Source organism: Hesperophylax consimilis, chromosome 20, assembly GCF_061612785.1.
Source record: "Hesperophylax consimilis isolate HC1 chromosome 20, BYU_Hcon_1.0, whole genome shotgun sequence".
Classification (NCBI taxonomy): Eukaryota; Metazoa; Arthropoda; class Insecta; order Trichoptera; family Limnephilidae; genus Hesperophylax; species Hesperophylax consimilis.
Genome location: NC_142855.1, coordinates 13792106 through 13809957, shown reverse-complemented (window position 1 = coordinate 13809957; position 17852 = coordinate 13792106). Strand labels below are relative to the sequence as shown.

At 33.3% G+C, this 17852-nt stretch overlaps 2 protein-coding genes across 2 annotated transcripts in view; one reads left to right on the top strand and one right to left on the bottom strand.

Moving 5' to 3' along the window:
* LOC149414132 (uncharacterized) overlaps nt 1-1465 on the top strand; it is a 29593-nt gene extending 28128 nt beyond the window's left edge. The window contains exon 5 of the mRNA XM_089644107.1: nt 1427-1465. Coding sequence (XP_089500233.1) covers nt 1427-1465 — 39 coding nt within the window. The remainder of the gene's footprint in view (nt 1-1426) is intronic.
* The window catches only part of ATPCL (ATP-citrate synthase), a 122185-nt gene that overhangs the window by 64205 nt on the left and 40128 nt on the right, over nt 1-17852 (bottom strand). The gene's annotated exons all lie outside the window — the stretch shown is intronic.

The following is a 17852-nucleotide window of genomic DNA, read 5'->3' as shown; positions in this document are numbered from 1 at the left end:
TAGGTGATCCGTTGTACGTACAAGTCAAGACACATGTGACGTCAGAATTCTTTCGACCAATCGTGGAGCGTATACAGTCTATTGCTATTGAATGCTTTTTCAAGAACGTTTAACTAATTCTAAGAATAATAATATAGAAATATATTTATATATTTAGAATCGATATTTTTTGATCTACATGAACATATTTTTTATAAGTCAAAATATTTTTCACTCAACTTCCTTATTGTATAAAACTCGTAGGAAATGTTTTTTTTTGTATTAGGCAATTCACCCTGAAAAGAGTGCTATGTGCCGTTAAAGTTAAGGGAGATGGTTATAATTTTATGGGAAATCTATACGGGAATAGGAAATCTCAAATATTGAAGTAATTCAAGTCTATGAACTTGTATAGAACTGAGAAAATGCGAGAATTGTTGAGAGAAAGTAAATAAGGAATACTAAGGGGAGATTGGTGGGTGATTTTTATAAGTAAACGATTAATGCCTTTGAAAGATGAATGATTTTTACAATTAAAGAAAACATGATCAAGAGTCTCATTTTCCATGCCGCACTGGCAGAGTGGACTATCTAGGACCCGGATTTCAAACAAATGGGATGCAATGGAACAATGACCAATTCTCATTCTCGAGATACAGGATATAAATCTTTTTCTTGCCGTGGAACCAAGGTTTACTTGGAATATGATTTTGTATTCCAGCATAAAAATCACCAGTTCGGGTTTTCGTATTAGTCCAATTTTCTTCCCAGGAGCGAATCATGTTGGATTTAAGAATTGGGATGACGTCAGAGATAGGAATTCTAAAATCTAAAGGATTAGAGCCAGATATTGTTCCAAGTTTAGCTAGAGAATCGGCTTTCTCGTTACCCTCAATTCCTAAATGGCCAGGGACCCAAACCAATATTGTCTCGAAATTGAATTCATTTAAAGATTTAGGGTGTTTCTGATATTATAAATAATATAGTCTTCTGGTTTATGGATATTTGAGGAAATGTTCAACACTGCGCTTCGTGAGTCAGAGCACAGTAAGGCTCGTCGAATATTGAAAAGCTGGATTTGACTCAAAGCTTGTTCAATTGCGAAGCATTCTGCAGTAAATATAGAAATTTCTTTAGGCAATTTATAAGACAAATTTAAATCGAATTCGGGAATGTGTACCGCAGCTCCACAATCTTTGTTATCAGACTTAGAACCATCTGTGTAAATGAGTGAAAATTCTGGAAACTTGGAAGATGTAATGTTTTTAAATTTTTCCTCAACATTTTGATTAGATGAGGTTAAAATATCAGTTCGGAAGTCTGAAGTTATAACGTTGGGGATATAATTGATAGAATCAAATGGGAAGGTGAAAATAGGAAGGATAGGATCTTTTTGTAGATTTTGGAGGGAAGAAGACAGAGATTTGAATGAAAGAAAACTTTTTAGAAGGAGAGAGGAAATGTATTCAATTCAAAAGCTATTTAGGAAATGTATAGAATATTGTTTTAAAAATTATTTAATACATACATATCCTGGGAAATGTATACATTTCCTAGGAATTGTATATATAATTCCAATATCGTATTAGGAAATGTATAAAAAGAATGCTTTCTGTAATAAAACACATTGTTTTATTTGATATATTCTTATGAAGTTAAACTTTCATTTGGTAAGTAATCAGTCTGTTATTTAAGTAACTATAAATGTCACAATATTAAAGTAAAAGTCTTTTGGGTTGGGTTAGGTTAGATTGGACGTGCGTACCCATTGATATCTTAAATGTTATACATTTCCGATTGCTATTTAGGAAATGTATAGACTTCCTAGGAAATGTGTCAAATATAATTTATTTCACACATTTTCGGGCGATTTTAGGAACTACATACATTTCCTGGGAATTAAATACAATGACGGATTACATACATTTCCGTTAACAGATACATAAATGAGTATTTACATATAATTTGATACATGCATAACTTATAACTAAAATATAAATTATAAAGTTGGATACATTTTAAACTGTGAAGACATAATAGAAAGTGTAGGTTATCCTAAGGTGATAATAATATTATAAATGTATATGGAAAAGTTAAGATAAAATAGTTAATGAAATAATAAATGGAAGTTAACATAAGCAGTATAACCTGAGATTACATATATAACAATATTTCACTACATTAAATGACAGAGGTCAATCAGAAACTGGTTGGAGTACTTATGAAGGGGTTTTTATAAAAGTTTTGATCTTAGATCTATCTTGGCTGATGATCCAAGACTTGGTGTCTGGTGGCAGTGCTTCGTCATTGTTAATGCCTTTCTCGGACGTCTCACACTTCTTCCACCATTCACTACTGTATACCACAATGTTACTGTTCAAAAACTACATTACATCGTCTTTAATTCGAATCCGTATCTCAATTCGGTGCAGTATAGTACTACCATTCAAACCACGTATAAAAACTTTAGGAGATTTTAGATTTTTGAAGAAACGAACATTTATTTACATTACTTTTTTAATGATAAACTAATGTTTATAAGACACGGTTTTATGCATAGCACAAAGGATAACAATTCAAATTGAAAATATAGGGTTTTCCAATAAGAGGTGTTTTTTTGATATTCAAAGAAAACTACCATTTTTTAATATAAATGATCGAATGTTTATTTCATTATAAAGAGGAAGGTATGCCGTTAATAGTGTAAAATAACACCAGTCAAATGACCACCACGACCACGCCTACAGGACCATATCCTTTTCATGAAATTTTCCATAACCAAATCGCAAAGTGGCTGCCTCGTGTCCTCGATAGCCTCACGAATTCCATCTTTGAGGTCTTGAATCGACGCTGGGCTGTTGGCGTAGACCTTCTCTTTCACGTGGCCCCAAAGGAAGAAGTCGCAAGGTGTTAAATCACAAGATCTCGGTGGCCAATTGTGATCACCTCTTCGAGAGATAACACGGTCCGGAAACTTTTCTCGTAAAAGATCAATGGTTTCGTTGCTTGTGTGGCACGTAGCGCCGTCTTGTTGAAAGTAAACGTTGTCCAGATCAATACCATCCAATTCCGGCCATAAAAAATCATTTTATGGCCGAAATTAAATACACATAACACCTCTTATTGGAAAACCCTATACTTCACGAGTAAAAATAAATGCCGCCGACGGGAATTGAAGCTTTAACCTTCTGATGTCCAGTCAGGTGCCCTGGACCACTGAGCTACGTCGGCTTATTTCCAACACGCCATATTTCAGCCGACTAATTAATTCTTATAAGAACATTTACATTTTAATTTCAATAAAATATATATAAAACTGTTTGATTTCCTTAATAAACTAAAATTAATTAAATATATTTCTACTGCAAAAAATCACATCGATGACGTTTTAACACATAGGTCGGTATTTTTTTGTAACACGTCAGAAATCGCGTAGACAAAGTTCAAGGCCTCGGTTCTAAGTCAATAAAGCGTCAATTCACACATTTGTTAAGTATCATTAGATGTTCAAATCTATCAGGGTTTTAATAACATTGGACAATGGCAATACGTTTTACCCATTATTTGTTATTTATTGAATATATTCTACTAAGACCTGTTCCAGCGTGTTGACAACATAATAATTGGATGACTTGTATAGCGCCGTTTTTGTGCAAAATCACCTCAAGGGCGCTGTACAAACTTATAATACATTTTAACAGTGATCTGTGTTATTACTTAACTATTTATGGAGATAATATACAGTACAATACTTACCTGGTAGTTCACTTGAGATTAACACTTAATTAACATTAACTACCTAATTGTTTATTGGCGAAATTTAGATACAGGATTTAGGACTTAATTGGAAAATTGAATATAACTGGACTTTCTCTCAGGAATGGTATATTTAATTTAAGGGTACGACAGCTTAAAAAGGTAAGTTTTTAGTTTAGACCTGAATTCTGTTGGACTTGTTATGGATCTTAGTTCCGGAGGGAGTTTATTCCAAGCCTTCGGCCCAGATACTCCGAAAGCGCGATCACCAAACTTAGTATTTGGCTTGCGCTTAGGTTCTATCAGTCTGCTTGTAATGAATAGTGATTCTGTGTTGGAGTTATTTTATTCATTTATTTAACGCCCAGGGGGCTTTTACATGGTTGGTAGTATAATTTTAATTTGACAGATACTTTGAAACATAAAAAATAAGAATAAAATTACATTTGATAAAAGCTATGCAACAAGTCATACAAACACAAGAAACAAAAACAGAAAATTACAGCTATTTGTAGGTTTACATGATGTGTTTAGGAGTATTGTTGAAATAAATGTTTTAAATGATCCACAAAACTTGCCAAGTTGGTATTGAATATGTCAACATCACCCAAGTAATGATTTCCCATGGTGTGAAGTCGTTGTATCGGAGAGTGGGCAATGCAGTTACGCTTATGTGTGCTGCTGTAGAATATTGTATTTTGTCGTGTTGTTACTGTGGGTGCATGTATGTTTATAAGTTGCAGGAGTTCACAACAGTCGAATTTAGAGTTAAGTATTTTGAATAAGAACGTTAAATCGTTTATTTTACGTCTATCTTCTAATGTATGTATTTTTAGAGTATTTAATAAGAAATTGTATTTTAAGTCTTCGACAGGGATATTTAATTTAAAATTTATAATACGTAGAAATTTTTTACTGAGTTGTCACAATAATACATAAAATTAAATATATATAGTTTTAAAATCAGCTAGACGAATCGATTATAAATTGTGATAATTTACTAGGGCGATACTGAGAGAATCTGCCAGTAATGTATAATAATTATCAGACGTAGCAAGATCAAGTGAATCATTTTTTTTATGTGTATATCGCACAACCGTCCCGAATGCTTTCAACCGTCTGGAGCCAGTGAGACTATGGCATCCCCAATTGCGGTATGAAGAGGACCTGGCTATTCAGATTTGGTCAGTAAACACCGCTAATCTTAAATAAATAAGTTGTCAAATTTACTTGCGCACGCCGGGCATTTAAAACGCGATCTCCGGATTCTTACCAAGTCATAATAACGAAAAAGCATTTTTTTAAGATTTCTCAGTCATCTTTGGGTATGCTGTGTTGGACTTGAAGAGGCCCATGTTGCAAGAGGGGTGAAATAGAGGCAGACAAATCGTTCCACAGCCGAGCCGTTGAACTCAAGAACTAGTCGTAAAAACAACCCGTTCTCATGTGACATATCAATGACAACCGTATCAAACGCGCGTTTCAAATTCAAATTCAAAAAAATATTTATTGCTCAAAAAGAGTACAAAGGGTATAACTTATAGGTTACATCCTATTTCCTCCAGCTAACCCGACAAATACACATTATATCACATAACCCAACAATTACATGTTAACAAATAAATAAAAATAAATAACAGTAAATAAAAAATAAAAAAAAAACAAAGGCATTTAATTCATGTAAGGTATTCATTCAAGGTGTAGTGACATTTGTTTAAGAAATGTTTTTAGTGTTGATTTAAATTTAAGTGTGTCGGTTATTTGTTTGATGCTACGTGGAAGGTTGTTATATATTTTAATGGCCATGTAGTGTGGTCCTTTTTGAAATATAGTTTTGTTTGCTTTTGCGTTTGGCTGTGCATCGTTGCCGAAGGGATCAATGACGCCAGTTCCCCAGAGCATCTTCCATTGAAATGCCGGTAAAATGACGGCGTACCTGCCCGAAGATTGCAATCCGTCGGTTAAGACAGGGGAATTTTTCAATAATGTATGAGACGATGCGCGGAGAGACAGTGCGTAATGTGTGGCGATCCACCCCCTCTGTCCACCCTTGCTAAAGGCGATGCCATACGTGGTAATGCAAAATCATGTGTTTTTGGTTTGAAATTTTGGTCGCCTAGAAATGTTTCAGATGCTTTAATTAAATACTGCGAGTAGAATACATCTTGGCCTTTGAAATAATCGAATATTTTTTAGATAAGTCTTTTTATAAGCCCAGAAAAAAATAATGTAAAGGCCTATGAAAACTGCTTTAAAGTTCAAAATCTCCTACTTACGAACCCATTTTCAGCTATGATTTTATTGTATAATGTGGTAAATTAAGTTATTTATAAAATGATCCAAAAAATTAAATATTTATGCCTGAACATCCACAAAATAAAATAAAAGGCACTTTTTAGCCATGTTTTTTTCTTGCATAAATCTAAACAGGCGGATGGTGTTAAGCGGGAATTTAAACCTTATCGCCATCTAAGTAAGGGTTGTTATTGATAGGGTCTCAATTCAAAATATTACACGACGTAGTGCATCGCCTTAATAACTGTATGATAGTATTAGAAACTTGTCGCGGACGACCTGGAGAGCCAGCCCTAGTCACACCGGTTCATATTTTATAATATTCTTTAAGCAGAACAGTCGACTGCCGCGTGTTGTGAAATTATCATAAATAAATTTGAATGAATTACAACAAAAGACGGAACGCGCGTCATTTTACATGTGGACGTGTAGCTTTACCAACGTTCAATAATATATTATAACTCACGTGGTAAGTGATTGTTACGATAATGGTAAAGCCATCTTTAAAACGTACCCAGATTTCAGGTACACTAGAACATACAATCTCAAAGCTTAACTCCAAACATTTCAGTACCCGGAGCAAAGCAGGGTACACGTCAGCTAGCATAATATTAATATATAACATGAAGACAATATATAACATGAAGACAATATATAACATGAAGACAATATATAACATGAAGACAATATATAACATGAAGACAATATATAACATGAAGACAATCATTAAATCAAATAAACTGTAAAACGTAGAAAAAAATACAGAATACAATACAATGTGGGAGATTTTCTTCTTATGAATAACTTACTTGTAATTGTATTTTATTTTAAGTTACGTATAATATTTTAATATTGAAGACAATATTAGTGATTTCTAAACGAAAATCTGAAACAGAAAAATCAGAAAAGGAAACGGCCACATCTGGGACTCGAACCCAGGACCTTTGTCTTTCCGGGACACTGCTCTGAAATGTGCGGTGAAAAAATGAAGACAATGTTAGTGGTTCTTATTCGAAGTATGATACAGTTAAAAGTGAGCGAGGGGAATAGGGTCCCATTAGCTCAGTTGGTAGAGCATTGTCCCGGAAAGACAAGGGTCCTGGGTTCGAGTCCCAGATGTGACCGTTTCCTTTTCTGATTTTTCTGTTTCAGATTTTCGTTTAGAAATCACTAATATTGTCTTCAATATTTAAATATTACAATTTGAGGTTTTACTCAATAAAGTTATTCCGAAAAATAAATATAATATTTTAATTTACTATAAAAATAATTGTTTAATATGAGCGTCTTTTTAACTTGAAAACAAGCTTAATACCTTCGATCCGATCAAACCTCAATTTATAAAAGAATATTTTTGAAATGTGAAATATTGTGTTAAAGAATGATTTTTAAAAAATCGAGGTAATTTTTTGTATGCAAACTGAAAGCGTGGTATGCTAACACTGTTTAAATTATATTTCTCACCGTAATACAGAATGAGAGAGCATAGCTTTTATGAGACCGTGTCATGCTGGGAGATATATCTCCCAAAAAGTCTCTACGGGTGTTTGTCGTCTATGAAGAATATTTAATAGAAGGTTTAACGAAGTTATTATATTGTTTTAAATGTAATATTTCGCCTAGTTCAAATTGAGTATGAAGCATTGAACGTAATTTGACTGTAGTTTTAATTGAATAATAGTCGATAATAATTCAATAACAAATAAAAATAAAAACGTCGAGAAACGACGCATCTGAGGGGGCTCGATAACAATTGGCCCGTGGACAGCTCTTTGTAGAGAACAGACAACTGGGTAAACAGTAAAATAATGAGTTTATGACGTGCGGGCATCTGAGGGGGCCCGACAACCATTGGCCCGTGGACAACACTATGTAGAGAACAGACAACTCGGTAAACAGTGTAATAATGAGTTTATGACGTGTGGGCACCTGAGAGGGCTGGGAAGCAAAATAGGTTAACTCTAGACCAGAGGTTCCCAAAGCGGTCTATATGGACCCCCAGGGGTCGATATCGGCTTGCTGGGGGTCTATGTCAGCGAGAAAAAAATTTGGAGGTCCACGAGATTCAAATGGGGGTACATACGAGCGGACCCCCATTTACCTCAACTCAACATTTAGGAGTTCCGCAAATGACACAATACACCTAACACAAATAACACAGTTTACATAATACTAATAATAGACTGAGAAATTACTTATTTGATATTTGTGTGTTTATATATTGTAAAGTTGTTTATTGAGGTATATAAATAGAGTCTACGTTCCTTTTCTCGTCAGAATTAATATATTGAACCAAAACATTGCATATTGGAAGCCGCGAATTTTCCTAGTTCCCCTTGTTTTTGAAAAACGTCCAGGGTAATAATGACGTTCAACATTTAGATGTACTTCACACAGACTTCAAAACTAAGTTTGAGGACATTTTGACTGTGGAAATGGAATGTTGAAGAATCGGATATCATATTACAAGAAGAACTGATCGGAATAAGCGCTAACAAAGAACTTAAGGGGCAGTTCTGTAGGGCCAGCTACAGAAAGAAATTCCCGTTGCTTATCCTGCTCCATTTTCATTTCATGTAATACCTCACAAGGGCGCCCCTGTCTGCACAATGCAAAAATAGAGGAACTATATCGCCACCCGGTTGTAGGGCAGGCTAGGGAAGGGAATCTTTTTACGAAATAAATAAATGATTATCACATGGGACGTTAATAGTTTCAGGAAAATTCAATTTTCGGTAGGCAGAGGGTCTACGGAAAAAAAAATGTTCGCAAGTGGTCTACGGGACAAAAAAAGTTTGGGAACCTCTGCCCTAGACCAACAAAAGGCAAAACGCAATGCACAGTGCCAATTTCGCACTGCGACACAATGCGCGAACCTTTGCATACATGTGCACGTGAACCAAATCAAAATTGGTTTGGGGTTATTTTTTAGATGCATATGCCGTGTCTAGTCGTATTTAATTAAAATTTCATATCTGGGTCATGTACTTCGAGGGGGGTCGCAGAGGGCCGGGTAGGAGACAAATGTCTTGGCTGCGAAATATACGAGAGTGGACCGGCATTAGAAGTGTGGAGGAGCTATTCCGGGCAGCGCAAGACAAAGAGACATTTTCTAGAGTGATCGCCAACGTCGGGGCACATAAAGAAGAAGTCGTATATGGTCTATGTTTTAGCCAGAGTTAGCAATGTAAGCCCCGGAAAATATTTTGTTTACGACTCGATTACAAAACATCGAATTTTCTCTACTTTCTATACAAATAATATGCATGTATTATATATATATAAACCTTCCGCAATAAATTCTCTAAATGATAGTGAAAACCCTATCAAGTGATAGTGAAACGGCTATAACACCGAATCTTGTCTGTCTGTATAATATTCCTGGATTTAATTGTTACAACTATTGCCGAACTAAAAAATCTGGAGGAGGTATATTGCTATATGTTCGAAATGAATTCACATTTCAACAGAAAACAATAGAAACAAATCATTTTGAATGTGTGCTTGGCTCTATGACACTTCCAAACAAGAGTATTTTAAACATCATAGCAATATACCGCCCCCCCAACTCTAGCCAACCACAATTTCTTAATGAAATATCTGCCATTCTGCATACTATAAGCCCCAAAGAAAATGTTTTACTTATAGGAGATATTAATCTAGACTTGTTAAATTGTCAAAACCCTATTATTATGGCATATGAAAATATAATGTCGGATAATTATTTAATCAAATGTATTTGTGACGTAACTAGAGAAGCAGTTTTAGCAGGAAAAGTTACTCGTACTTGTTTAGACCACATATTTGCCCGATTTAACAGTGGATGTAAACAAAGCGATTCTCTTTCCTCATGTGTATGTAATAATATTACTATAGCTGATCACTTTTTAACTGCAGTTAATATTAAATATAGTGCAAGGAAAGAAGCCCCAGAACACGGGGAAAGAATTTCGTTTTTATCGCAAAACAAAATCGACAAAAACATTCATAATTTTAAGTGGCACTCCTTGCTTGAGGAACAAGATTGCAATATACTATATAGTAAAATTAAAAACAACTTTAAGAATTTGTATGAACAGAGTAAAATCGTTATGAATTATAAACCCAAAAAAAGACCTCTGTCAATAAAACCTTGGATAACTTCTAATATCTTAGAAAACATTAAAAAAAAAGATTCATTGTACAGAAGGTGGAAGAATTTTCCTAGCAATCAATTCTTTGAATTGGAATATAAAACTTTCAGAAATAAGGTGACAAAAGAAATTATTAAATGTAAGTCTACCTTTTTTAACAATAAATTCAAAAATTATTTTGGAAATACAAAAAAAACTTGGGATGAAATAAATAAATTATTAGGACGCAAGTCCAAAAGTAGTTGTGACGAAATAATCTCGAAATATATGTTAAATACGAATAATGAAGAAACCGTAGCAGATAAGTTTGTTGAATATTTTACAAATAGTGTTAACTCTATGATACATAAATGTGATTATTTAGCATCGACCGTCAGGCCGAATGAAGTGCAACATAGTATGTACCTACCCAGAGCTACCTGCCAAGAAATCAATATTATTGTTAGCAAATTAAACAATTCAAAGTCACCAGGGATTGACAACATTCGAATGTTTGACATTAAGACACATATTAATATTTTAGGGCCTGTTATAACACACTTTATCAATTTAATTTTATCGCAAGCAGTAATACCAGATGAACTAAAAAGTAGCATCATTAGGCCAATTTACAAAGGGGGCAAACATACAGATATTCAAAATTATAGGCCAATAAGCATATTGCCAGCCCTAGAAAAAATACTTGAAAAATACATTTCCATAAAACTTAATAAATATCTAGAATCTTTCTCTTTGTTGGATCCCAACCAATATGGATTTCAAAAGAAAAAAAGTACGGAAATGCTGCTTCAGGAATTTTCAAATCACATAAATTATGAATTAAATCTAAAAAAACAAGTTTTGGTTTTATTCATAGATAACTCTAAGGCATTTGATACCATTGATACAAATAAACTATTAGAAACACTGGAGGCAATAGGAATTAGAGGAAAGCTGCTAGTTTTATTAAAAAATTTACTAACTGATCGACAAATAAGAGTAAAAATTCTTAAAAAATTTAGCAAAAGAAAATATATCTCAACAGGTGTTGCACAGGGGTCAATTCTAGGGCCAACCCTTTATATTATTTATGTCTCAATTATGAGAAAATTGTTTTCATTTGTTAAACATTTTGTATATGCAGACGATACGGCGCTCGTAATATCGCACGAAGATCTGGTTACTGCAATGAACCTTATGCAACATGATTTTATTGCCCTACTGAAATGGTCGCATGATGCAGGCCTCTTTATAAACGCCAAAAAAACTAAAATTATGCACATCAGATCTCCACACGCCAGATGTAATGTAATTCCTTCATTATATACACACACATTTGCCTGCATACATAAAAATGTTGCACAGCCCTGTTCATGTGAAACCATTGATTTTGTCAAAAGTTATGTATATTTGGGTGTTACTATTGACTGCTACATGAAATGGGATGTACAAATTGCTAATGTTTGTAAACGTCTACGAGCTATTGTGGGTAGGATTTATAAAATAAAATATTTTGTGCCTATAAGTACTTTAAAGTTAATCTACTTATCTCTGGCTGAATCCACTATACGTTATGGAATTACTTCTTGGGGACATTCTTGTAAAACTAATGTAAGCTATATACAAACATTACAAAACTCCATTATAAAATTGTTAATCCATAAATATGACAATCAACACAGAAGTAACATTAAATTAATGTACAAGTCTCTGAATATTTTACCTGTCAGAGGATTATTGTTTTATAATATTGTAAGTCAACATGTTATATTGTCTGATTCATTGTATAGGGAAAGAGTTTGCCATAAACATAACACAAGATTCACTCAAAATGAAGGACTGGTAGTTCCGAAATGTACTAATAAATATGGTGAAAGAACTTTAAACTATATAGTACCCAAAATGTTTAACTTATTACCAATGACAATTAAAAATAATAACATGTATACTGCTAATGTTAAATATAATCTAAGGAAATGGTTATTGGATAATAATGATCTATACTGATGCCCCTGAAATGGAATTCATATTCTTAGAAAATGGAAAAACAATTATTTTGTAATACCTGACTACCTACCTCTATTTATGAAACTATTGATGTACTTGTTGATAATACTAATTTGTTCATACATTTATTTTTACTTGCTTATTATATAAGGCTTTTATGCTACTATTTAAACTTTTCTGCAATGTAACCAATTTATGTAATTATGTACCGTTCAAATTGTATCTTATGAATGTATAAATGTTGTCTCTATGTCCCTGCTGACAAACTACATAAGTAGTTTAGCGGGTTTAAATGTGAATAAATAATAAAAAAAAAAAAAATTAAACAATCTATCAGATAACCACCAGCAACGCCGTGTATATACAGGGTGTATCGGCACTAACCCGACAAACTTTAACCAGCTATTCCTTAGCACATTTGGAGTAAAAAATGTTATGGGCACTTTGCTGTCCCGTAGCATTTTTTTTTCAATTAAAAACAAACAAAAAAAAATTCCACACTACATCACTGTCATTGGCATTGCTTTTCGTGTTCAACAGCTTTTATAAGCAAGTATCTCAAAAAGCGTCTTCGCTCTTTCGCACACATGGGCGCTTTGCTGTCCGGTAACATTTTTTTTCCATTAAAAACAAAAAATAAATAAAAAATCCACACTCCGCCACTGTCATTTGCATTGTTTCTCGCGTTTAACAGCTGTTATTAGCAAGTGCGTCAAAAAGTGTCCTCCCTCTTTCGTACACACTAAATAATAATAGTTAAAAATGAGACGAATGGTGCCGTGCCATTTCGTTGTGATTGCAAAAGCGCGCCAACGTAGGTACGTACGTACATTATTCAAAGAAACTCGAACAAAATATTGCCAGATGGGTTTTCAAACTTTGACAAAGGATAAAACATTGGTGACATGTGGTGAAAATATGAATAATAATTTTTTTATTAAAAAAAAATGTTACCGGACAGCAAAGTGCCCATAACATTTTTTACTCCAAATGTGCTAAGGAATAGCTGGTTAAAGTTTGTCGGGTACGTGCGGATACACCCTGTATATGTATATAACTCTAAAAGTAGTCGACCGACATTGCTGAAAATTTCAAAGTTTGTTCTCATTAGTGGCAGTAATGTTTAGAGAGCGGTGAGTTGGAGAACAAGTCAAAGGAATACGTAACACAATATCTCTGCACCGGAACGAGATACGGAGTAGAATTAAAGCCGATGTAATGTATTGTTTTTAACAGTAACATTGTGGTATATAGTGGTGAATTGTGGAAGAAGTCGGAGACGCCCGACACAGACATTAACACTAGCGAAGCCCGGCTGGGTTCACTAGTAAAAAATAAAATAAATTGTATTTATCATTTCCGTCGGTTACCGATCGCTGCACTCGACTCGAGAGTCCATTATCTGTGTAAATCTTGAACTGCGTACCAAGCCTTGATCGGTGTTTTCCATTACCTACATATGAAAACTCATGCAAAAAATTGCTAAAAACACTTATGAACTAAAGTACCTACGTATAGTACAGGGTTTTTCAATAAGAGGTGTTATTTTGATATTCGTTGCTTGTGTGGCACGTAGCGCCGTCTTGTTGAAAGTAAACGTTGTCCAGATCAATACCATCCAATTCCGGACATAAAAAATCATTAATCATCTCTCGATAGCGCAATCCATTCACCGTAACTGTTGCTCCAGCCCCATTTTCAAAAAAGTAAGGTCCAATGACTCCGTCGGACCATAAACCGCACCAAAAAGTCACACGTTGAGGATAGAGAGGCTTTTCAACAATAACTCTTGGGTTTTCCGAGCCCCAGATGCGACAATTTTGCTTGTTGACGAAGCCACCGAGGTGGAAATGGGCCTCATCACTCAAGATGATTCGCATTTGATTCACTCAAGTGAATTTTAATAATTTCAATGTGTTGTTGAAGCGTGTATCATTCCATTTTTATTAATGGCGTAGTTTCTACTTGTCAAATGTCAAAAAATGACAGCTTCAAAAGTAACATCTACCGAAATAGCGGGCTATTCAAAATAACACCTCTTATTGGAAAACCCTTTACTACATTTAAAGTTGGATTAATATTTTTTTCGAGTTGTTTGTTACAAGTGAAAATCACGGGATGTCACTATTTAAATTGCTAAGCGATCACTAAAAATTGTTAAAATTTTAAGTTACATTTAGTTTTAAAATTTAAATAATCATTTTTAAAAAACATAATAATTCAAATAATAAAAGAAATACAAAATCACAGCTTTTTAACTGAAAGTCGTACTCGTAAAAAACATATATTTCCAACATAAAAATGTAACACCACTTTTGCTCAACACCATTACATATATCTAGGGAAAAAATACTTCAACAGACTACCCGATAATATCAGAACAATAGAAAACGATAAATACCTACTAAAAGCAATCAAAGAGAACTTCAATGTAAAACTACCAAAATGATGAAACTATCTTTTTAATTCATTATAAATTTTAATATTCTTAATAAAATGCTTAAATCATAACTACAAGGAACAATTCATCAAATTTCAACGTTCATTTTCAAGTTCTGCGAAAGATTTTTCAAGTTCTGTTTTTATTTCAGTTTTGTCAAGCAATTAGCCTATACTTATATAATAACAGAACTTGAATAGGACTTTCACAGAACCCGAAAATGAACGATGAAATTACATACCGATACAACCCGTCCTAAATATTCTTCATCTTGATGCTCACCACTCTTCTAGAGCTAGACACAAGCGCCAGTTTCTATAGATGTAAAAAACATTTTAAAAAATCAAAAGCTATGAAAACTAATTTTATGAATTATTTTAATTAACGTAAATGATGATAATACTCTCTAATTGATCCTCAAAGATAGATCCTGCAATGTTTGGTCGGAGTATTGACACATTGCTAGTCAATCCAAGGGAGCCTGCTATGCCTCAACACAAAGGACTATCCCATCAAAGTCGTGGTTTAAACAATTTCTCCATTATTGAAATTTCCTCGCTTATTTCAATGAAGTTTGGACAATGTTCCGTTCCTTCCCACCTTTATGAAATTCACGTGTTTGACTCCCCAGATTGTACATTCTATGGTCTAGAAGTGGGAACATTAGATCACATATTATTTTCGGTTGTCCCTCTCTACGTATATATACATACTCTTCTATAAATCCAACTAACCCATTGGGAGAATTTTGCACCCGTGTTCTCAAATTAATTATAAAAACACCCTAATATTATAGAGCTTTCTTCTTCTTTTGGCGCTAGTCAAATTAGATCGTTAATGTTAGTTGTAAGTTTCTACATAATGTAATATGGTTCCATGATAACTCAACACGGTGACAATTCAACACACTTTTAAAAAGTGATATAAAGTCATTGGAAACGATGACAAAAAAAATTAAACCTAACCTAACCTAACCTAACCTACTTAATTCAGTTAATAAAGTTTTTGTTTCATCACTTTCCATGACTTTATATAACTTTTTAAAGATGTGATGAATTATCATTTTGGTGATTTATCCGGTCACCTGTATATACAGGGTGTCCGGAAACTCGTAGTACAAGCGGGAAACTGGTGAATCTACATCACATTTGGAGTCGATTTTGTAGTATATTTTTTTTTTATTTGAGCTTTCGTTATCGAGTAAATCGAGTTTGAAGTTGATTTTTTTTTTTTTTTTTTTTTTTTAATCAAATTCTTATAAATTATTACTGAAGATCAAAGTACCCAACTAATTAAAACTATTTGAAAGTAAAACAAATGAAGAAACTCGGATTTGAAGCATTATTTTGAAATCACCCTTCATTTAACCCGGTGTAATCATAAAATATTTCTGCTCTGCAGGGTTAAAACATCTGTTATTCAACCCTAAACACCAGAAAAAACTTTAACCCTAAAATAGCCGAACAATATTTTTTTTTGTTTTTTTTTTTTTTTTGAAAATGCTCAAATCAAAAAACTTTATGTTTTTTTGGGTTCCCCATGTGGTGTAGATTCTCCAGTTTCCCGCTTGTACTACGAGTTTCCGGACACCGTGTATATATATATATATGTCATTAATTGGGCGCTGTACAAATATATTTATTAAGGCGATGCACTACGTTGTGTAATATTTTAAATCGTGCCGCTATCAATAACACCCCTTACGTAGATGGCGATAAGGTTTAAATTCCCGCTTAACACCATCCGCCTGTTTTGATTTATGCAAGAAAAAACATGGCCAAAAAGTGCCTTTTATTTTATTTTGTGGATGTTCAGGCATAAATAATTAATTTTTTTTTGGATCATTTTATAAATAACTTAATTTGCCACATTATACAATAAAATCATAACGGAAAATGGGTTCGTAAGTACTAGATTTTGAACTTTAAAGCAGTTTTCATAGGCCTTTACATTATTTTTTTCTGGGTTTATAAAAAGACCTATCTAAAAAATACTCGATTATTTCAAAGGCCAAGAGATGTATTCTACTCGCAGTATTTAATTAAAGCATCTGAAACATTTCTAGGCGACCAAATTTTCAAACCAAAAACACATGATTTTTATTACTACGTATGGCATCGCCTTAAGAGATACATCAAAATAATGTACTACGGAATTGTATATCTTCAAAAGGCCTACAGAAAAGTTTGCGACGGTATATGTCTATCTCCTAAGGATAACTCCCAACAATGCTGGGAACACGTCAGTCAGTATATATATTACTGGCAAACGTGTACGTGTACCCGGCGTTACTTGGAGGATTTTCTCTACTAACTATAAATTTATTATGCATGTATTATAGATGCAAACCCTATCAAACTCCATTGCATAATTTAGAAGAACTAAGCGCACAGCTATTTAAAGATACTATTATTGCTTTGTAACAGTTTTATGTAAACGATGTAACATTATTTTTTGGAATAAACACATTTCTTTAATTAGTGCGTATTTTTTTAAAGATATATTTAATACAAATATATATTTTTTAAATAAAATTTGAAAATATACAATAATATTATTATTGGGTTTATAAAAACAGTTTATTTTTAAACAAGTTCTGCTGTGTAATTATTATTACGCGTGACAGCTGTTTCGCCCTCTGAAGGCATTATCAAACTGTGGGTAGCCCACTTACAGACGATAAATTTATATTATTTCTAGGTAGGTATTTTAATTTCATTTACTGATTTCTTAATTGATTTCTAAGTAAAATATCAAAAATTATTAATGGTTATTACCCCAGCAAAGTTTCCCCAATTAGTGTAATGTTTAAATTTGACTGAATGTCTTTATGTTAGTTATTCCCAAACGATGACTCATAGGGTTATTTTAATAGCATAATTAAGTACTTCATAGTGCACTCATATTTGCATTAGGTTTGAAGATATCTAGTAGGGGTGAACGAATTATATTTGTTTGTTCATTAATTAGAATAGCTTTTGGATTATTAGAGTTTTTGTTAATTTCTAACTGCTCTAAAAGATTCAGTTTACGGCCTTTATTTTGTATGTGTAACGGAGTTGGTTTATTATTATCATTAAGTGAGTGATTTTCATCTAGGAGATGTTTGGCAAATTGAGATTGTATTTTATTATTATTTTTAAAAGATCTTATATGTTCTTTAAACCTAGTGTTAAAGGACCGGCCCGTTTGTCCAACATAAACAGCGTTGCATTCGTCACACTGGAGTTTATAAATGCCACTATTTTGTAATTTGAGTACCT